The following is a 23,861-nucleotide window of genomic DNA, read 5'->3' on the forward strand; positions in this document are numbered from 1 at the left end:
CATGGGTCAACAAACTTTTAGAGCCCAATGTTAAGTTTTTATGGCGCGTTTCTATTATGGGTCATAACTTTTGATCCATGGGTCCTAGTAGGCATGTCTTCATCAGCCCGAAGTTCAAACTAGCTTGAAATTTTGCGGTCTTAGAAAATAGCCCGATACAGCGAATATACGTCTTCATCAGTTTGAACAGCCTGTTTCGGGAAATTAGTCCGAAAATTGACGCATGCGCACTTTGCAATATTACTCTGCCTAGCTCGCGGATGGCTCGAGAATGGATTTCCCCACTCAAAATCTCCTACATCACCGTATGTACGATTCTACAACCAGGGAGGTGAGCAGTACAGCAAATTCTCTCCAAAGGGATATTGATAACGCTACTCTTTCTTCTGTCCAGTGAGGCATCTTATATGAAATTAACGAATTGCAATGTTTAAACAATTCCAAAATACACACAATCTGCAAGAATCTTCAGCTAAGGTAGAGTGGACCAGAAGAAGTTTATAAAACAAAAACAAAAACAAAACAGATAGCATGCACGGCACTGAGTTTTAAAAGGGAGGTGAGAGAAATCACCTCCCTGGTTTTAAAGGTGTCAACAACAGTAGGCTATAGTACACACATGTGATCCTTGAATACACCATGCGTGTAATGTACTATACACACTCACTAGCTTGTACATGCGCTTTCCATTGCCAGCTGGCTAACCAGAAGCGTGGAGGGATCGAGAAAATTTTGGGCTGATGGAGACGCACCCAAATTAGCGCACTATTTCACGAATTAGCGCTCTAGTTGACGAACTAGACCAAGATTTTGGGGGAAATTTTCCCGATCAAATAGCGCGCTATTTGCGTCTTCACAACACAGCTAGCGCGCTGTTTTGACATCGGACTAGTTTGGTAACCGCAAGATAGCGCGCTATTTTGAAACTTCGGGCTGATGAAGACACGCCTTTTGTGATCAAACTTGGATTGTAGATGTCCATTGGGGAGTGGATGGTCACCACAAGGTCAAAGGTCACAGGCAGGGGTCAACAAACTTTAAGGGCCCAATGTGAAGTTTTTATGGCACGTTTCTTTTTTGCCATAAATTTTTACCCTTTTATATCTCTTTTTATCTGTTATATCTCTTTTTTTATCTGCTATATCACATTCGCGTACAATTTCTTGTACGCGAATGGGCGAGACACATTATGGCACTTGCCTTGTTTTCAGTAGGAGAAAAAACAAGGATCACAATATTGTATTCATCACTATGACCTATTTCTTATTGATTACTTGACCAGGTAGAAGTATCCCTATTTTGCCGCAGTCATAATCTCTATCACTATTCAACTCGAGGTGGTGATTTATATCAATCAATCAAAAGTCAAATTCTTATTTTTTTTTTTTAGATAAAGACTCACACAGTGACAGTGCCAAACTCATGTTGCATCCCACTGGGAATGATATGTCTGCCAGGAGGAGTAATGATCCATGTGTACTCTTTGGGAAGGAAGAAACTATTTTTTATAAGTTCCTATTAAAGTGTTTTTGTGAGCATATAAACCCAAGTCACAAGTATTAATAAGGGTTAAGTAATACACATTATATGTGGATAATAGTGGAATAAAGGATAATTTTGCATTCTTAAATTCAAAGCAGTGACTGCCAACACAATATACAGATTGTATTTTGAATGATTGTAGAGTCTTCATGTTATAGAGTTTGTGCAGTATGCAGCATTTATTTTTCCTTTCCTTTTTTTTTTCTAAGGTAATGTGCTTGCTCACCATCTAGTGACTGTCGTGCATTGTTGGCAGTATATAAAATTGTTCACATTTATTTCTTCTTCCTGAAAAGAGATGGCTAGATTTTGACCAAACTTTGTAAGAATTAGCAATGGAGAAAGAGTTCATAGTTTGTACAAATGCTGGGAATGCCCCCATCGGGGGCCCTAGGATGGGTCCAATTATCTAGAATTTGCAAATTTTTATGATCATTTTTGTCTTCCTTGTGATAACTGGGGGCTGGATTTGGAACAGACTTACTGGGAATCGTTATGGGGGTGGGAATTGTAGTTTGGACAAATAGTAAATAATAGAAAAAAATATATATAGATGTATATTTATATATTTTCGGGGGGGGGGGGGGGGACAAATGCTTGAAATTGAATATTGCCCAAGTGGCCTGCAGCCATCCCCAAGTCTCATAATTTAAAAAAAATAGTTTGCCTCATGTGAAGTACCGTGAAGGGGAAGTGCGCTGCTCAGGTGAGCACTGAACCTGCAGGTCTCCTGGAGAGTCATTCTTTGCCCCCAATTTTTCAGAAGGAAATTAAGCTGTTATTTCTACTGATACTGGTATCTCCCTGTATGTTGCTGATAGTTTCTTATGTGGAACTTATCCTTTATTACCAACAAATATATTGTGAATACTGTGTTTTAAAGGGTGTCCTGGTCGAGGTGAGGATTTAGCTTTTAATGTTTTGCAAGATATTCAGAAACCACTCTATGAGATATCAAAGAGCATGCAGTTCTAAGGGGTATCAAAAGTTTATTCGATGAAAATCGGTTTTGAAATGGCTGAGATATCCAAAAACAAGGTGAAACAAAGAGATGATAATAAAGTTGTGGCATGTCGCCTTTATTATTAGCACTTTTTCGGATATCTCAGCCATTTGAAAACCAATTTTTATCAAATAAACGTTGAATCCTTCTTAAAATTACATGTTCTTTCATATTTCATAAGAGGCTTTTCATTATCTCACTTAGGAATGTTCAAAACATGAATCCCCACCTCAACCAGTACTGTACAGTCCCTTTAAATCATGTGCTTGTGGTTTCTAGGATCATGATGATAATTTTGTTCATGAAAAGAATGCTGTGTTACAGATCGATGTACATGTCCAGAATAAACCATCAGCTTTGGACTGCAACTTACCCATCTGTCAATGTATATGACTTTCATGAAAAATATTATCAGCTATCATTAACAGATTCATATTGAGGATTTTGAACTGATTTGCATTTCAATATTTATAACTTGACTGTGTTTATCGTCTTACTATGGTCATTACTAACACGAAGCAAACTGAGCACTGAAACTCCACAATATCTATCCATGGCATCTCAGAAGTATGGTATGGTTTTTAAGTTTCATATACAACTGTATCTTAATACATTTTGGATATTAGTGTCAATTACATAGCACAGGTGATGGGGAATCATTCAAGGAGGTGTCTTTGTAGCTTTGTTGTAATGATTTATTAATGACTCAGTGTTTATTTGGAATGAAGTGAGTTACATTATGGCATCAATTCAGCTGATGTTGATTGTGAGTGGAGAACCACGGCCATTGTGCTTTATTCTACAAAATAGAATGACATTTCCATTTATGATTTGATCTTCAGCTTTGGCATAAGTTTTAGTTTGGAAGTTACTTTGAGATATAAAAGTGAGTCATTTGCATTTTTATATGCCATAGTGACTGAAAAGATTTTTGTGAGCTAAAGTGATGTCATGATATGGGTTCAGAATACAGAAATCAGAAGATCTTCAGAAAAATCTGCTAGAAAAAAAAAAAGTTGTGACGTAGATAGGAACATTTTTGGCTGCTAAGTGCTTTCGGAACATTGCCCCTGGTAACCAGGCCTGCATCAGTCCATGGATAACCATCTGCCTTGATTTCTCAATGCAGTCACTAAACTTTCTCTTGGACTGAACTGTACATGGCTTCATGTTTGGGATAAAGAAAAGATCAGAAAAATGGAAAGACAAAAAGCACACTGTAGCCTGAATGTCTGACTATCTCTACCTTCTTGTAGCTTTCTAGCTTGTTTACTGACCTGCTGTATCTAAAGTCCTTCTGCTATCACCACACAATATTGTGTGACAATATGAAGACCTGGATGGTATATTACAATCAACCAACTCTGCTCTGAAATCAGGAAGCTTTTGAAAATGAAAAATATAAATGAAAATATATAACATTATATGTTCATAATGATGCAATATTCTTAACATCATGCCAAAAATCAATGACAAGCTTAAAATCAGAAGCTTGCAATGAGTCAAATGTTGCAGAAAACATAATCACATTAAAATCTCCTTGAATAATTTTCATCCTGGTATTACAGCTAATTTGTTGTGGCCAAATATAGATCATGTCCAGATAGCAACAAGGTATGAGACTTGGCACTTCACACACATACATTCACATTCACTCTCAAGATTTTTTTCCTTCCATCCAACATGCTGAAATTTCAAGTTATAGACAACTTTGCAGTTCTATCATTAAAATTTTGCAATGCACGTTACAATTATTTCTCTGAGCTAAATGTTATAATTGCACAGCCTAATATGCAGTGTACTGGTAGGTGGTTATACATTTGAAACAATACTCTACCTGTCAAACATTGCTGAATTTTATCTCACAATTCATACTACATTGTTTCCTTTCCACATCACTGTATCAAACGATGCTATTTGTCAGGTTCTACAAAGCAAAGTACTTACATGTACATTTTGTAACTTTCAAGAAATATAAGATTTGGGTGGAGAAGATATGGTCAGTGTAGTAATTGTGCAAATATTTCATAGTGTTGAAAGATCTAGACTTTCTAGCATGCCACCTATGGACATGTTGATTTCTTTATTTAAATGACACAATTCAGGAATGGTTCATGTCTACAGTTCAAACTACAATACCTCCACCCCAATAATCAGAACAATATTTCCAGTTCATATCGTCGCTGGGGCGACAAGACCTCGTATCTACAAAATGTCAAATGTTCAGGAGAGACAAAAAATATGGCGGCCAAAGCATTGTGGCGAATGGGATAGCCTTTCCTTTGATATGCCATGGTGGCTTCATTTTTGGAATAAGACAATTTGGATTTGGACAGGATATCACTTAACCCATTATTTGACCATTAATCCAAAAAAGTCATTTTCACCAAAATTGCAGATACAAGGTCTTGTCACCCCAGCGATGAGATTATGTTGATTTTTTTTTAAAGTTATTTGAGGGTATTGCCATTATGTATTTCAAACAGAAAAGTGATACCTAACCTTGACCTAAAGCAAAAGGGGATGGTTTAAAAAAAGAATGGCTACCTGAAAAAGTACAATTTCATATGTAAAGCTGGAAAAATATGTTTTTAATAGTTTCTAACTGGCCTAAAGATATGTATTGGTGTATGTGCCAATTCAGTTGTATTGTTTGATGAACATCTTAAATTTTGTTGTTTTATCATTCAAGATTGGAATTGTTTCATGAACTTCGATCTGATCACAGCAGCGGTGTATGATTTTGAAGGAATGTTAATTCGTGTCTGGAAAGTATTTGTTCCTCAAATTTTATCACTTGTTCATTGATGAAACCTTAGCACATAAATTGAATTGAATTTATTTCTGATACATAGTCATGTAGGCCTACTTCACAACAAAAACAATGCACACCACTGGACAAAAAAACAAACAAACAAACAAACCGCAGTTCCAAACTGATTAGAAGAGTAGATGCAATGATGCATGAAGAGGTAAACAACACACCAGATATATTTAAATCAGTGGTGGAATCATGGCAAAGCTGTATGTCCACTATAGATACAACTGAAATATGTTGTAACCAACTAAATGTGATGTTTTCTCAGCCCTGCCGAGATGGGGGAGGGAGAGGAGCTCAGTTAGGACCTTTATCAAGTCTTCATCAGAGGCATTATTGTAACCACATGTTTTTAATCTGTCTGTCATTGAAGGTACACCATGCAAAACCTTTAACATGACTTTAATGAAATCCAGAAGCTGCAGTGTAATGAAAAAAAAAAACCCTGAATTTTACATAATGTTTTAAGAAAGTTATAAGATGTACATCTCTTTGTAACTGTGTGATACTACCATTTCGATGTTGTTTAGGGATGGAGAAGTTGATAAAACAATATGGTATAGAAAAGTGTGCATGGAAGTTGCTTCGATCAATTGACCCAGGAGCACAATAGAACAGGAGACAGAGGTACTGTGTGTAAAGAGGAAGCGAGCTGTGCTGGTGGGGGTTGAGATGGGGAGAACACATTCCTGGAAGCATTCTACCACAGTAATGAAACCATCCTTGACCCATACATCTTGTAGCTGTGGTGTGGTCAAGGGACCCTCTTCCCCTGGAGTGAATAACAAAGTGTGCCCCCATATGCCCAATGTCTGCACCACTGTATCCAACATTGTTCTTTATCCATCTTTCTCTTTTGAAGTCAAAATGCGCATGCCCTCTTAAAGCAAGCCATTACCCCTCTGTTTTTGTCATTCTAATACGCAGAATAGTGGGGTCAATCTTCTGAGAAAGTTTGGAGTATTTCAGTTGCTGTGCATTTTTTTTTTTTTTTTGTCTAGCCATCAGTCATGCATATATATGCCAACTTAAGCGCTTTATTCTCACATCTGTTAACCAGTGAATGAGAGAGGTCAGCCCACACTGATTTCTATGTGGTCAGTGGTGGTATGAATGGACAATTGGCCAGTTGTAAGAGAATTGGTTTTCAGGCATCTGTAGTTTGATGGAAAGTAATCATACAATTGCCAGGAAAGAAGTAATTTGTTTCCTCAGAAAAGCTGTAAATGGTACTTGGAAGTCTTTTGAACTTATTTCTAAGCTGCTGCTTTGTAATTCTATACTAGGTTTCTGTTGAAAGTCCTAGCCCTTAATATGTTGAAGACATATGCAGGTATTGGCCTATTGAAGCAATCTATAACTGCAACTCAAGTTAACCCTTACTGTGCTTTGTTCACAGATTGGCATATGCACAGTGGGGTCCGACGTGCTTTCTTAGGCGATTGGCACAGATTTCTGGAAATTAATAATCAATGATATAATATGAGAGATTACATTTGTATGTAATCCCTGTAATCCCCTTTGTGTCATCATTTCTTTCCTGTTTGACTGAGGCACATTGCTACTCCTGAATGGGTGTGCTAATCTACAACTAGGCCTATATCAAATTTGGACAGACAACTAAAGTGTTGGAAACGACATTTTTCTGTGCACATAAAAGGGTTGATTTATCAACAGCAGACAAATTCACCATAGTGATAAAAATTATCAAATGCTGCCTAATTGACATGACAGATGCAAGGCAAATTTATAAAAGCTTGTATTTGTACTTTTCGTTTTATTTCTAAGACATTTCAATTTACCCAGCTGTTTGTGTGTAATAAGATGATGCTCTTTGAAGAACATGAGGACTTGTAAAAAAAAGAAATGAGATTGTATGAAAATGTATAGATAGTGAAATAGCTGACAGAGTGACTTGCATATATGCTTGAACATTTAACATGCCAAATAGTGCAAGTTTATTATGGTATAAAACAACCTACCTTGAACCAACAAATGTCTTTACATATATGAAAAATAAAAATTGACATTCTGTGTGATGAAAGCAGTGCTCAGTGGCTGCTAATGCAACTCAATATGAGGTAACTCTAACTACATAAACATTTAGATCAAGTTTATTGCCTACAAATACGTTTATAGTAAGGTTGAGTCTAGAAATACTGGAAAATAAAATACAATAGTACAAGCGAACCCTGTTATGACAAACACCAGATACATGTACAACGAAATGTCATCATTGCAAGAAGTTTTTCCTGGCATCAATTTTTGACACACACACATACAGTTCGTCAGCTGAGCATGAGAAGGGCGTTAAGGTGTTTCGAACACTATGGCTTTAGTAGCAACTTAATGCCCTTAGACCATTCTCAGCCAACATACTGTAATAACACAATTCACTTAATAAAGCAAGGTAAAATTTTTTTTTTTTTTTTTTTTTAGTGCCAGAGGATTTTACTGCAAGGTGTCACTACAATGTATTTCTCTCATTTGTTTTGTTCATTACAAGAAGATTGAAAGGGGAGGGGGAGGGGAATGCTCAACTTCGAAATATACACTATAAGGACAACCAGATGCATAGCTTGTACACATTACAAGTACCTGCACGTAATCATGTGGCACACATTGTAGCTGTCATGTGCAAAGTGGAGAGGTACTAATCGCTGTGCAGTGTACATATAGTTTGCAGGCACAAACCCTTGTTGGTCGTAAAGGAGTCTGCGCCAAGAATACTATATGCCACTTCGGCAGTGTCCCACAGGCCCTGCAGTACAGTGGTGCGTGTATTAGTCTTGGCACATGCAGACTCCTAATATGACCAACAAGGGTTTGTGCCTGCAAACTAGTGTACATAAGTTTTGCATCTGCAGTATGCAGTATACAGCATACTATCATATGAAAGGAAGGATGGAGTTTTCCATTAAAACACTTACTATTCCCTCCCCCTCCCCATCTCTCTTGACACAATGTTTGCACTTGCAAACCCACGAAATGAATATTCATATTGAACAGTCAGGTGGTTTTATTGTGTGCACACGGGGGTGGGGGGTGGGCGAACTCTTCAACCCCCTCCCCTTGTGTTGGTTTTTTTTTTTTGTCATCTGCAAGTGAGATGTAATGTGTCATGATCGTTTGCAGTTCTACATGTGTGTATTATGGACTTATGTTTTAATGAATACATTTTTGCAGTTCCAAATATCTTGTTAAAACAGAGTATGCATGTATTCAAGACCCCGTTTACAGTGCGGGGCCGGGCTCGGCCGCGGCTCGGCCGCGGCCGAGCCCGGCCTCAATTGCACGGCCGAGCCTCGCAATTTTGTCCGTTTACACTGCTGGGCTCGGCCGCGCTTTCGATTCAAACCTTTCATTATTTGGTCGTAGTGGCGCTCTGCTTGTAAACTAACGCAATTTGGTATTGTCTGGTCTTCAGACCCTTTGCCAACTGAATTCCGTGGCGACGAAGTCACCGTTCGGGCAAAGGCCTTTGCCGAAGGAAAAAATCCTTTGCAGGACAAAACCATCTTAAACTATACTAGTTTTCGACGTTGAGGGGGTTAATATCCTGAACAGCGAAAGATACAGGCAGAGGGTTTGGAAGCCAGACTAAAACTGGCCGCGCAATTGGCCGCGCATTTGGCCCAGTTTGCGTTTACACCAAGAAAAGGCCGGGCTCGGCCGCGGCCGAGCCGCGGCCGAGACCACCTCCAGAGCGAGGCCAAATGCGAGGCCAATTTTGACCTCGCATTTGGCCTTTTGCGCGTTTACACTGAAGCGGGGCTGGACTCGGCCGCGGCCGAGCCTCGCACTGTAAACGGGGTCTAAGTTGTGAAATTCTCATATGCATATTGTTAATTCCTGGGGGGGGGGATTGTTGCTGTTGTGTTTTTTTTTTTTTTCTGGGCCTGTATTACTGTATGCTGATTGTGAGGCAACAGCTTGCCCAGTTTTAGCATAAAAAAGGCACTGATATCTTTTGTGATATGATCTATACACTAGTTTTTCAGTACTTTGTTCAGCAATGTATGAATACTGAGAGAATCATAGAATGTATACTAACTGATAATTTTGATGGAAGCATTACACAAGTTCTTGGAATATCGAGAGTGATTGAATTGTCCTGTTATGCCCCAATCACCTGAGACTTGTTCTACAGTCACTATCTTTTCGTTGCTTCTATCATGTCAGTGGTCACAGATGGCAGCTTTCATTTTGGCCGAAGTACATGACATGTATCTCAAAATAGTTGTTCATGCCAAAAACAACAAGAAAAATACTTGATACAGTAATGTTTTGTTTTTTTCTTTCCAGTGGAAACCCACTGTCCCTGATGATGTCAGGATCAGTTGAAACCACACCAGTACTGGGGGGGGGGGGGGAGTTTTCATTCTGTCGTTAGATTAACAGGTCATTTTGATCTTTAACTTCAATTGGTACTATTATGTTGAATTCAATGGCCTTCAAAAAAAAAAAACACTTTTCTGTTGAAGCACTCTTGTGAAACTTAGACTGGGTAAACTTAGTGAGCAAAACTTGTTTCGTGCTCCCTTTACCCCCAAACATAGACTGCATACATGAAGGGGCTTTTCACAAACTCAAGACTGTCACTCCCACTATGATTTGAGACATTTTTCCTTGTCTTTTTTCTTAAGTCATTTCACTTTTGTGTCATCCTAGGGCTTCTTCAGGAGAACTGTCCAGCACAATCTAGCCTACCGACCCTGCCCCAATGGAGGAAAGTGTGTCATCCAACGGAAGAATAGGAACCAGTGCCAGTCCTGCAGGCTTAGGAAGTGCATTGTCATGGGAATGTCCAAGAATGGTTAGTGTTGTCAATGACTCAAGAAATCAATTTTAGCTGAAAATTGAATGAGGGAAACATGTCAGTACATCAGTATTTTGGGTTTCTCTGTGTTTTTGCAATGATGCATGTCTGATTTTGAATAAGAATGATATATAGGAATGAAAATTTCAACTGAAATATTTGTTAGAATCATGATTCTGTTCATTCTCTCGTTTATACTAGCTGTGCGGTTTGGAAGAATGTCCAAGAGAGAAAAGATGAAGCTCACACAAGTCATGAAGGAAATTGCAAATAAGACTGAAGATGGTACTGGTCGAGATGAAAAGCCGCTTGACCTGAGCCGACCCCCAAGCCAAGAGGCAATGGTCACCAGTGATGATGCAATTGCAGCTGCCAAAACTCACCAAAGTGCAATATCTGAGCTCCTCCTGGATAGTGGGGACCTGAAGGACAGGAGACAGGGACTCAATGATAGTAGTGATGGGTTGCACAACATCCCTCCCAAATGGTCTGTTTCCAAAGTTAGCCTACCCGACGTGTCTGGCATCACTCATGATGGATGGATGGAGTGTAACGGAAGAAATGGCTTCAGGAACAGTGTGCAAGATGCTCAGGCAGTTGAGAAAAAGCCGGGAATACACGACCTGCTATTAACACAATACTGTAGTGGACAGATGAATGGATATTTACAGAGTAATGGATTGAATAAGTTTCATAGCGGAATGGTTAGTAACAACATCAAACTTGAGCAGGATTTACCAAGTGACTATAAAAGTATGAGAATTAACAACACTAACATACCGCAGCATGCAGACTTGCATGAGAGATCACCATTTTTTGTCAAAAAAGAAGAACTCAGTGCCCATCACATACAAAATGCCACCCACTCTGGGCCAGAAGAGAAGCAATATCTCCTGCCACGACGCAAACAAATTGCACGACTCCACCATGAGGAAGAAGCAAGAAAGAATAATAAAAAGAAGGGTACTGTTATAAATGGACATCTCATGAGTTCCATTGACTCGAACTACTCAAACCATACAACACAAACCCTCCAAAGTACCACCCATACCCCATCAGCTACCCAAACATCCTCATCAAATAATTGGTACAGGTATAATGTACCCCACAGCCTAGACACTTCTGCTGTGGAATCTAAGACTTTGTTTGAATTCAAGAGTGGATGCCACCACCCTAGAAGACAATCAGCAGTGGAGACGAGACAGAATGGGAGGACGGTCAGTGAGAGAGTGTCAGACCAGCGGCAGTCATCAGACAGTGCTGTGCCTCACCCCAAGCACGAGCTCACTCTGCCAAAGGAGCCAGCCAATGGGCAGCATCCACATATGCTTCACCTTTTGCAAGGCATGGGATTGGTGGATTCACTGAGTAAGGCCTACTGTACTGAGATTGATGCCCAGTTTGCCAGCCTAGAGGAGATTCTGTTGGTAGCCATCAGAAAACACCTCCGATCAAGCAAGCCTGCAAGATGGGTAGGTGAAAAGGTTACAGTTCATTATTGCAGAATTTCATTAATCTGAAAATGAAATGAGGTTGTTCGTTTTTTTTTTTTGTGGAGGTTCATAAATCCAAAAATGAAATAAGGTTTGTCATTCCGAAGGTTCATTCATCAGAACACAAAATAAGGTTTGTAATTCTGAAGGTTTAATTAATATCAGTACACACTATCTTTGCATTTTCTTGCAACAAATCTTATTTAATTTTCGGATGAACAAACCTTCAGAATAACAAACCTTATTTCATTTTCAGAATGACAAAACTTTGGAATAACGCCGCAAATGTTTGGATTAACGAACCCTTTTTTATTTTCTGGATTAACAAACACATGTGTATATGGAATTTGTGTGTTTTGGAATGACGAACCTTCACAATAATGAATCTTATGTCATCTTTATATTAATGAACCTGTAATGACAAACATCACAGGGTGATAATGATTAAAGGATTAATGGTTAATTTCAGGTTGCCTAAAACTGATTGGGACATGAAGTCATACAGATCTTAAAACCAATCACCAATAAGTGAAAGTTCATTGAGCAGACTTTTAAACTTTTCTGTGGATACCTTGGCCTGTGGAAGCCCATAGAGAGGACCCAGTGTAAAAATGAAAATACGTCCAAGTTTCCAAAACTATGAGAGCCAAATTGATATGGTATGTTAATTGGTCACTAGGTTGGGGAAGGTAACCAGTTGGCCAGAGCCATTGACAAATATCTGTTTTTTTTTATTTGTAAATGATAACTGAGAAATACAATAGTCCTTATACTTATTTTGAATACTCAAATTCTCAAATTTAAAAATATATATATATGTGTTCTCGAGGAAAGGACAGTGTATATTGAACGTTTGGAGTGTGATTACTTGCAAATAGGCAACAATTGCCTCTCACAGGTAAAGATTCATGGATGCAAATATTGAAGTATAAGAAAGATGATGATACTGAACTTCACTCAGCAGGTCACTGAGCTATCAAAGCCAAGTGGACTTCCACAGGAGATATCTGCTGGTGACAAGGACAGTGCCTTCTGTGACCGTTTTGCTCCCATCATCAGTCGTATTGTCAGCTTTGCCAAGGCCGTGGAAGGGTTTGAAGACATTCCTCATGAAGATCAGGTTGGTAGCAGATTTGATGCAGAACACATGGTACCATAGAGTATCAGAGGAATTCAATTTAATATTCAGTCAATTTTTGTGTCTTGAACAAAGAATTAGAACTTTGTGACCTTGCATCACAAAAGTCACTAATAGTCACTGATGGAACAATAGTACCATTACTGGTGGAGTGAAAGTATGCATTTTGGGTCATGGAAACCCTTTAAGAACTTTTCAAACAATCAGCAATAGAGGTGATATTTTTGGAAAGTCATTGATAGAACATGTTTAACCCGTAGAGGACGGGCTGATTTTGCTACAACACGCATTTCCCATAGACACCTGCCCGAGTATACTCGGGACTCGTTCTCAAAAGGTTAAGGAGTATAACAAGCTTAAAATATCCTGATAGGTACCATGATAGTGGTTGTTAAGACATTGCCAAATTCTGGTTTGATGTGCACACAATTAATAGTGACTCAGGGCACTTCAATTAATCCTGAAATACAAAAGCCCTGTTTCTCATAACTCAAACTCTATGAGTTTGAGTTCCTTATTGCTTATTATACCCTGCCCACACATAATGTGTAAGGGGATATATAGGAATCATTTCAGTTGGATAAGAATATCTATTTGAGCATTTGAGAAGTTGTAAAACTGAGAATCTCTTCTTTCATAACTTGATCTTAATGAAAAATGCTATTTACATACTTTTTTATGGTTTTATGATGCAAGGTCACATTTTAGACATCCATACAACTGCCAAATGTGTTTAGGGTAGAAAAATACTGGTACAAAATGATGATGTTCACATTTATAAGATGATTTCACTGTAACATTAGTAGAACTTTCCAGATATAAACCATGTTTTGGATGCAAGATAATATCGCTGTTGCTTTTACCTTCTTAAGGGCTGATTTCATGGAGCAAGAGAACAATTTGCAAAGAATGGCAAAGTCTGACATTTGTATTTCAGTCTGCAAAAGATCACCAAACCAGCTGCGGTTCGGAAGCTGCTTGTGGTTGTCATTTTTAGTTCACCAGTAATTTCACAAAATTTTTTAATTTCTTCTGAACATTTTCCGCACACTGGGTCTTGATTTGCTCATGATATGTTCTTGAAAATAGTCCTGAAAGCCTCATTATATGCGCACAACCTATGCAAGATGTGCGCAGTATTTGCAAAATCTTTGTGAAACCCCAAACAGATCCCGACAGTTATCAAGAAAATGTCTCACATTTTTGTTTGGCAAAAGCCATGAAGTTCTTCCGATCATTTTACGACATAACTGTGAACTGTTCGCTTACTTTTTGAAACATTCTCATGAATGTTTGGTGCATGTTTGGGGGGCAAATCTGCATCACATGACGTCTGACCTCTATAAAGCACATGACCAAGGTGTCTGACTTCATAATGACTTCATTTCATTGTATTTCATTTCATTTCCTTTATTAAGTTTTCAACAAATTCAAATAGTAACATACATCTTCCCATCAAACAATTAATTAGTAATGACAGTTTAAAAACCTGTTACGTAGAGAATGAAATTTTTTTGCAATTTTGAAAGTCACAGAATACACTTAAATGACTCTAGGGTATGCCAAAATTATATCTAAGAATTAAGATGATGTGTTGGGGTACCTACAGAAAATCTGATGCTTGCTTGGGTAAGCCCTCAGAAAAAAAGGTCATCACACACACACACACACACACACACACACACACACACACACACACACAACAAGCATGTGTGCATAAACCCACTAACGACAGAGAAAAATGAAAGGGAGTGAAAGGAGAAAGAAAAGAGAACAAAGACAGCTATCAACTCTCCTTAGAAACATTTTGCCTGTGATTATTAGAAAATTTGCATTGATTTGAGTCATGTGTCCTCCGTGTATGTGATTGGCCATGGTGTAGCAATGGTACACACAATTTTTGCACGTACATCATGAGAACTACGCACGAACTGCACAAGAATGGTTTACGACTGCATTGTCAGAATACGTTCAGAGAAAACTTTCCACAATGTTGAACTTTACCATGTTTTCAACTGTGCGTCCCTCACAAATCATTCGCGTCAATAGCGAAATCAGCCTTTTATGAGACACAATTATAGATTTGAAAGTGTTTGAAAATCGGGTCAAAGAAAAAAATTATATATCTGTATTTTAATTATTCTCATGTGAGATTTGATTTAACTGCTCATTCAGGAATAGTAGTGTATCAAATCAATCAATTATGTAACAATATGGCGTGACTGGAAGGTAGTCCATTTATTCTACTTTGACAGAGACATCAGTTTGAAATGTTCCATTCATATTCTATTTTTCCTCATGGGAATTCAGTAGTTCAGCAGAAGATGACAATTGAGTCAGTTTTAAAGGAAATAAGGTCATTAAACAAACAAGGATTCAGATTATAATACAGATACCACACATCAGGCTTGGGGATTTTGGATCAGGTTCTAGTGATATTTGTGTCATGTTATCTATGTATGCCAATATCCAGCATCAGGTGTTCTATGTTTTTTTTTTGTTTTTGTTTTATTCATCAGTGATTCTGAATGAATTGCTCCAATTCAAAAGGCTGACTTGTCTGTTTGCTGTTTAGTCACATCCTGTAACTCTGAAATGATAATTTCCTTCTTTACCAAAGTTGTACAAGTTCTATTACATTGGTTTACTATTGTATTATTTCTTTGTTCTACATTTGCTGTGAAATATATTGTAGGAGAAGAGACAAAGCAGAAAAATTTTGTTTAATCCTGTGTGACTCTATAATTAATTTGAGGAATTTGTTTTCCAGCTGACACTCCTGAAAGCCGGATGCTTTGAGGTCCTCCTCCTCCAACTCAGCCAGATTTTGGACCCTGAGAGTGACCGTGTTACATTTTCAAATCAAGAGCAATACCCCAAAAATCTTCTCGAGAACTCAGGTTGGTAGACTTCTGAGTAACAACTAAACAAAAGCATGATGACATGAAAGGATATATTGCAGCATTGTCTTGAAACAACTTTTTTTACCTCCATAATAAAAGCTGACTGATTTTGTCTTTTGATTTTTCATGTGTTTGTCTGTTCATTTATTTTTCCATTTATTTTTCGTACATCTCACTATTGCAATATGATTTTGCTACTTCTACAATAGATTTAGGTGCACTGCATACATAATCAGACATTTTGAAATGTCCTGTGGTAGTATAAATATGTTAGAAAGGGTATAGATGAATATAATACTTGCATGAACCTGACAGTGGTGATGGGTCAAAGTCAAAGGTCTCTGTGGTTAAGTTCAAAATGTTGTTTCCAGCCATGATGTCTGCTTATTTGTTCATAACTTCAGTTACAAAAATCCTGGTAGAAAAGTACAAAAATAGTTCTGTGGAAAAAAGAAATAAAGGTGAATCCTCATTGTCAAGTATCTTTGTCAGTGCACTTCAACTAAATGTGAATACAGGGCTGGACTTTATGCAGTACATAGTGATAGTGTGAGAAAAAAATGGAGGCACCCCATCCCACTATGCACTGCTGTCAAATTGCTCTAGTGCAATCTGTAGTTTCTTTTAATCATGTACACATTTTGTTGTGTGCCATGTCAATGCAGTTGTATCTACAACCGTCAAGTTTACTTGTACTTATGTTGCTGAAAACTCTTTATTTGAATAATAATCATCCAAGTAAATAGGCATACATATATGCATTTATGTGTGTCTGGATTGTATGTGCATGTTTTTATGTGTTTTTGTCTGTCCATGTACATTGATTCTGCTCAAAGATTCCACTAACTTTCAAGAATATGGGCCTATGAACACACACACACACACACAAAATTCCCAATATGCTCTTGTTGTAATGATCTGTCTGGTCTTTCACATGTTTTTCATATCTTTATTTTGTTAGTTTTATTTTTTCTGGCAATGTTTTTTTTTCAGTCCCATTTGTCTGTGTGTGTTATTCTTCCTGGGCTCTGCTGTTGATCCTGTCACAGCTGACTTTTGTGCAAAAGGGCTGACAAAATAGGGTTTTAGATACTTACAGTCATTGAAATTCTTATTCAGGGTAGAAGAATAATTGATCTATGCATATTGTTATGCAATATATGTGTAAACAGTTACAAAGACTCTTACCTGTCATGTTTTTAGTGTAAAAAAGGTATTATTTATAATCTAAAAATGGTAACAAAAAATGAGATAAAAAATGGTAACAAGAAACTGGAAATTAAAGAGAACCAGCTGATAATCTGTGCCTAATTTGTAATATAGAATTCTGTAATACTTTTTCTCTAATGTTGACATTCAAAGAATTTCAAAATTGAATGATTGATCATTTTCTAAACCATGTCCAGAGATTTTGTTTTCTACTGGGAAATATGTTTGTCTTGTACAAGAGCAAGATTTGTAAAAACATAAACACTGTTTGTAATAAAAAAAAAAATCAGTCTACCTTTGACTGTGCTTTTCATGATTGCTTCACACAGATGTAGGCGATCTCGTCACAGCCCTTGCCAAGGTTGCCTTGCAGCTCAACCAACTCAACTTATCCTTGCCTGAGAGGGCGCTGTTACAGGCATCTGTGCTGGTTGCATTTGGTAAGTCTGCTGGTGTGGTTCTCTCGTAGAGCTTAACTTGTCACTTGCAGGGATATGATACAGACTTATGTGCAATGCAACTCACTGTCTAGTGCTTGTTGTGTTAACTATCTTTGTTTTGACTGTCTCGACAAGACAAAAAAAGGTAGATTTCAACTACCATGGCATATTTCAGGAAACCAAATCATAGGTTGTTCAGGTGGAAACACTGACCCTACAAGCCCTACAAGCCCATGAATATCATTTTGGGTAGAAAGCATCTGAACTTTTGAAAAGCTTCAAATTGTTTCTCTCATAAGCAGCATTTCATTTGCTGGTAGGATTTCTTTTGGCTTAAACTAGTACGTTTTGGGATAACTTTCAGTTCATGATCACAATGTTATTACCTCCGCCAAGGGAGGAGGTTATGTTTTCGTTACCGTTTGTTTGTTTGTTTGTTTGTTTGTTTGTCCATGTGCAAAATAACTCAAAAAGTTGTGCACGGATTTGGATGAAACTTGCAGGGAAGATTGGGAATGACACAAGTAACAAATTATTAAATTTTGGTAGTGATCCGATAATTTTTTGGATATTTATGAAGGATTTTTGATATTTTGGCAGGTAGGGTCAATGAACTTGGGAGTTCAAGCTGCGCATTTTTGAGGTTTTCATACTAAAGTGCTTGCTCCACTTTCTGCTAGGGCGAGGCGCGCTGCACAGCTGAGGGTTTATGACATAACAAAGGCTTCTATATTGGGAAAAAGGGCGATTTTTCAGCATGTATACCTATGGGTTGAAATCACTGACCTCTATTGAAGAGCCTAAAGAGCTTTTCCCCAGTGGTGGAAAGGAGAAAAATCTCTTTGGGAAGAGCAAGATCATCGGTGGAAAGTAGCTGCTTGGCAGAGGTCTCTGCTCTCAGGCCCGAATTCTCAAAGCTGGAATAACTATTCCGCGGAATAGTTATTCCAGGGAATAAGTTATTCCACCTTTGAGAATAGATTCCGGGGAATAAATCAAGTCATTTTACGTCACGAGGGCCTGATTTGCATAAGAGGTGTAATAAATCGGCGGAATAAGCGGTGTAATAAAGTTATTCCACCTTTGAGAATTAGGGCCTCAGAGTGCTTTTCTAGTTTCAGATAATACTTTGCATGTAAGTTATTAAAGTCTCACCTGTGATGTGCCACAAAAGAAGGCTACAAGCTTTTATCTTCTCTTATAAATGCTCTTATGGAGGTGTATGCATTTTAACTTCATATATGATAGATGCATGGTCAAATGTATGTTGTTATGTTTTTACTAACGAAGTCATTTTAAACTAGAAAGATCCATTTTCTAGCAGACCCCACCTCGGCCAAAACATTGCTTAACACATACAGGCTACAATCTTTAATCTCCTCCATATTTCTTGCCTCCTCTTTTAGATCGCAAAGGAATCCAAAATGTGGATGCTGTGAGGAGTCTTCAGACACACCTCTTGGAGGTCCTAGAGAACTTTCTCTATGCTACCCATGCCCCAGACAACCTAGTGTTCCACAAGTGTCTGCAGGTAGTAGTTGATCTACGTGTCCTCAACCACAAGTATTCTGAGAAGCTGCTGGCTCACCAAAAGGATTAGTGGTACTAGGCATGCCAATGTTCAGAGGACTTCATGTCCTGGAGCAGAAGGAACACACTGAGGATTGAACAGTTGGAGGAACCAGATGTGTCTCAATTCCTTTGAATATTTCAGGCATCTTCTAGTTGCCTGACTAATAACTTACCTAATTGTCATTGATATTGCGTAATGTCTACTGCTATGATGTAATTACTACACAAATTAAGCCGATTATTCATCTTACAAATACACATTTCATGAGTAAACTGCCTAATGCATTATTGCATTGATGTCTACTACCTTGTTGTGTGGAGAAATAAGGTCAATTCTAATAAGAACAAAACAATGACCATTTTCAATTGTTGCATCTCATCATGTAAGAAGAACATACAAATCCTGCTTTATGAAGAACAAATTATTGACAAGATAATGAACAGTTTAAAAGTAGTCATTAGCCTCTAACAATCATGCAGTTGATCATTGTGCCTGTGATACTCCAGTTGCAATCAACATTTCTTGAACAGTGCAATGCTTTGAACTTCATTCATTTATGCACAAAAAAAAATTAGTGGAGCACCATTTTATGCTGGAATATAATCTATTCAGAGAAATGCATGAGAAGGATTGGTATATCAGAAGATGTACAGAAGTGTGTGTTCATTGAATATACATCAGGCTTTTTAATTGAGAAAACTGGCAAACATTGGCACCTATCTGTCTTGGAAGGCAACAATGTTGTACCTGGTGTGGCCAGTCTCTTATTGATTTGCTTCACAGAGCAGGCTAATCCTCAAGCAACTGCCCAATCCACTCAAGCACCAGGCCTCGTTGCTGGTGCTGAAGGTGACATCAAGGTCTTGGTTTCTTGGGCCCACTCAGCTTACTGGTGTCACTGTCACTGCATTTCCTCCCACCTGGCCTCTATCTATCTCAGGGCTGCCAACTCTCACGCATTGAGAGTGAGACTCACTCATTTTGGTCCTTTCTCACTCTAAAACGTTATTTCATTTGCATGCATTTCTATTGATCTCACTCATTTTGACTCCTAAATTATAGCATTGGCCTATGGGAGTCTCACTCTCAAGTAGTTTCCAATGTTGGCAGCCCTGCTATCTCTCCCCAGCCAGGGTCCCTGTTCTGAAGAGGACTTGCTGTGTTGAAACAGCCAGGGTCAGTTTAAACAAAGCTGCTGCTGATAATGCACATAGTTAGATGTTCTTCTTTGTCAGTTTGTTACTAGTGGACTATGCATCCCAGCTGCACATACATATGTTTCGAAAGATACATGGAAAATGAAAAAGGTATTCAGTGTTTGTGATAAAGTTTGTTTGTTTGAGTCTGTTGACTGATTGCCTTATACTTTGAAAGTGATTTCTTAATCAGCGGCAGCGCTCTTTATTCCAGGAGTCTGTCTTATACATGTCAAGCCAATCAAGAACATTCCAGGTTGGTGTTGCCATAATTTTACTGGTGTCCGGTCTTGGAGTAATCACAAGGATGCTGTGGCTTCTCTTCAGGAATGTGAAGGTATCTTGGTCTAGTGGGTTACAAACTGTAGTTTCAATCAATAAGGTCCAAGGTTCAAGCCTTCCAGTAGCACTGGTGTCCATTAGCACTGCACTGTATCCAAACTCCCCTCTACTACACAGATGTGTAAATTGGTACCTGGTAGGAGAGTGAAAGTCATTGTATTTGGATTTAGTCTGTGTAGGCTTGAGAGTAGCAGCTTAACTGGGATGCTCTGTTGGAATGTAAATTTACTGTAGAACTGTCAGGTGGGATGATAGTAGGAGTTCCATAATGATAATACTCATGTATGCTTCTGTAGTGTGCATTTATCAGTCCACATCAGTAGGCATACAGTGACTGCAACAATGCAAATTCAACTATAATTGATGTGTACAGAGTGCATTAACACGAGAGAATGCCTTCTTTTGGCCATGCACTTTGATAAGGAACATAGTGTGAGAAAAGTGTGAGGATTGGACTTTAAAGAATTCCACATTATCATGCAAATGTAAGGGATAGGAATAATGACCATGGATAGGATTGATGCCACTGCAAAAAAAAAAAAAAAAAAAAAAAAATGGTTGCAGAAGAATTGTTATAAAAGTCACTTACTGGTAGATATACAAGCATTTATGAGCCTTTTTGGTGTAGGAACTCATACATGCCTGCATGTATCTCTAACTAGCAAAACATTACAATTTGTCTCTACATGACACCAAGACAAATACTAGCATGATTTGATTTTCTACTTTTGTTAGGTCACATAATTTAAAAGGTGAATGCTGCTGAACATCAAGGTTTTTCTGGTATGTATTACCTTGTAGGATTATATATAGTTATTACTCATGTAATATGCTGAATGATTTTTCCAAATGCTGCCCTCACATGTGCTTCTTACTTTAACATCTTGCAATCAATGAAAGGACCAGGTATTTAGCAGCTCCATATTGAGAGTGCCAATGTATTTTTATTCTTTGTGTATTTACTTCCTGTCAGCACAGTGTAAATATGAAATTGAACAAGAAAATTGTGCTGCATGATATTAATAGATCATGACGTTACGTCTCTGCCACAAATATCTACCCTTTTAAATTATATATATCTATTCATGAGAAGAATGGTATTCCAGTCTGCTGCACAGCTCAAGGCATTTGAACAACAAAAAGGCTTTTCTTCAAATTAATGAAATTCTTGTGTTGAGTTGCTTTTATTATTGATTGACAAACAGCAATTTGCACTGATGTAGGGCAATTTGTCAAACGGCTGCAAAGGCTTTTCTTGTGTCAAGCCAGTATGGCATATACAACTAAGTACTAGTATGCGAGTAAGTTAAACCACACTATTAGTCATCCCATTGTGTCTTACTTCCATTATCACTAAGTAGTACCATCACTGCACTGAATTCATCTTAGTAGAATCAAACACAAAATAATTGCAACTTATTGTCATTTACAAGCTATCATGCATGGTAAGTGCTCTCTTCCTATGGTAGCCCCATATACAAGAAGAAAAGTGATCAGAGGGGCTCTCAAATTGTATCCTATTTCTAAAACTTACACAGTATGAAAGCTTGAATGTGTAACAGTATATGTAAGATGATGCAGTGCACATATGTATGAAGTCTTTTGGATGTAGAAACTGTTTTGCCATGTACTGACATTTTGAATGAATGGTGTTAAATCTAATTATTTTCCTATCAGAGTTATGCTGTGGTTGTTGATTTATTCCAGCAGCTGCAAGATACAGACACACATACCCAACACATACCCAACCTACACTCCTTCCCGCACAAATGTTTCGATCTTTTAAAAAGATTAAACCATCAACCATAAAATATATACTTATGTGCAAAAAAAAAAAAAGAGAAAGAGAACATTATCCTTGTTCTATTGATATCTTTTCTTCAGTAATTAATTTTATCACTCTTGTCTCTCTATTGTCTTAAGAAAATAATGAGGAACTGCTATACATGGCTACATGCATGGGCATATGAAAGCTTATATAAAAAATATTTACTGTCTGTAATGTATAATAATATGTAGCAGTTACAAAGTGTAATTACTATATAGGGCAAAAGTAAGATCCAAATACACTTGTCAAAAAGCTGTGTTGTTTTTAAATTGTCAAACTTGCAAAGGAAAAATGATCACTCACAACCCACCATAATCTGTACATCTTTAGTATGTTGTTTTGTGACATACTGCTCATAAATAATTTTGTTGTTGTTTTTTTTTTTTGTGTATAGGACTGATGTATTGTTATAATCATAGGTAAATTATATCTTACAGGATATGACCAAGTTCTCTATGCCTGTATGTGAGGCTGTTTCTAAAATTGTGAAGTTCGTATCTGGTTACTATAAAAGTGGATATTTTCGCGTGACTAATTTTTCATGCTCGTCTGGGTAAGAAGAATTATGCATATTTTGAATTCCACAGGGTCAGCACATTAGTTACTGGAACATATGGCATGCAAACAAAAAATTACATGCTTTTATTATTGCTTCTGGTTGTGCGAAGTGTTCAAAAATTTCCACTTTTATAGTTCCTTCTGTAAGATCTTTAAAATAAGTGCTTGCAATTCTTTATATTTCAAACAGGGTACATTAACAGATGAGTGAGGTATCAGTGTATTTCAGGAAATCAGCATGTTAGTACATTACTCTCCATGCTCTTGTGATGACAGATTGATAACATTGTCTTACTACATTATTAATTAACAAATCTTAAAAGTTGTGAAAGGTCATATTGTAATTCTAATGACTCTCTGTTTCTGGTTTAATCTGGAAAAAAAAGGTACTATGTATGTGTATTAAAAAAGCTACCACGTTCTCCCCTTCTGTTAAATGTAGCATCAATGTGTATACCTTCATTACAGGCAATGCAGGTAAATGCTGAAAAGTTGATTTAGTTTTAATACATTTGATATATCATTTGAGGCTGTTACAGCGGACTGCAATTTCATGCTTTCTAGTCATCTGTTTCATACGTTCAAGACCGTACAGAAAGTGGTGTAAGTTGTTCACAACCAAGATGTTTGATGTGACTTAATTGTTTATGGGATATAAACAAACTGTGGTCCTTTTGTCAAAAACACACTTATGAAGGAGATGATTTATGAATGTGAAGGAAGTACTTTGTGACACCTGTGGAATTTTATTACCTGCTTTGTACAATATGAAGCTCAATTTCCTACTGACAGCATGCAAAAAAAAAAAAAAAAATTATCATTATTATTGTTGTAAAGGTGTAAGTTGTACAAGGATCAGTCATTTTGAATTTCTCATTTTTGCTTCTTAAACAGCAGAGTAATTCAAAGGCAGCCATTCCTTTTCACTTAACCAGAGTGAAAGTGACATCTTATTGAAAGATGTTTTAAAGCACAAGTCCCTTTTTATGCATGAAACTC

The 23,861-nt window shown here is 37.6% G+C and overlaps 1 protein-coding gene across 1 annotated transcript in view; it reads left to right on the top strand.

The window, feature by feature from the left end:
* LOC140245497 (nuclear receptor subfamily 1 group D member 2-like) overlaps positions 1 to 18,965 on the top strand; it is a 54,243-nt gene extending 35,278 nt beyond the window's left edge. Inside the window, exons 3-8 of the mRNA XM_072325065.1 lie at positions 10,035 to 10,179; positions 10,384 to 11,666; positions 12,637 to 12,795; positions 15,584 to 15,713; positions 17,255 to 17,365; positions 18,772 to 18,965. Of these exons, the coding sequence (XP_072181166.1) occupies positions 10,035 to 10,179; positions 10,384 to 11,666; positions 12,637 to 12,795; positions 15,584 to 15,713; positions 17,255 to 17,365; positions 18,772 to 18,965 (2,022 nt within the window). The remainder of the gene's footprint in view (positions 1 to 10,034; positions 10,180 to 10,383; positions 11,667 to 12,636; positions 12,796 to 15,583; positions 15,714 to 17,254; positions 17,366 to 18,771) is intronic.
* Positions 18,966 to 23,861: the final 4,896 nt, after the last annotated feature.

The sequence above is a fragment of the Diadema setosum genome, chromosome 22, assembly GCF_964275005.1.
Source record: "Diadema setosum chromosome 22, eeDiaSeto1, whole genome shotgun sequence".
Lineage (NCBI taxonomy): Eukaryota > Metazoa > Echinodermata > Echinoidea > Diadematoida > Diadematidae > Diadema > Diadema setosum.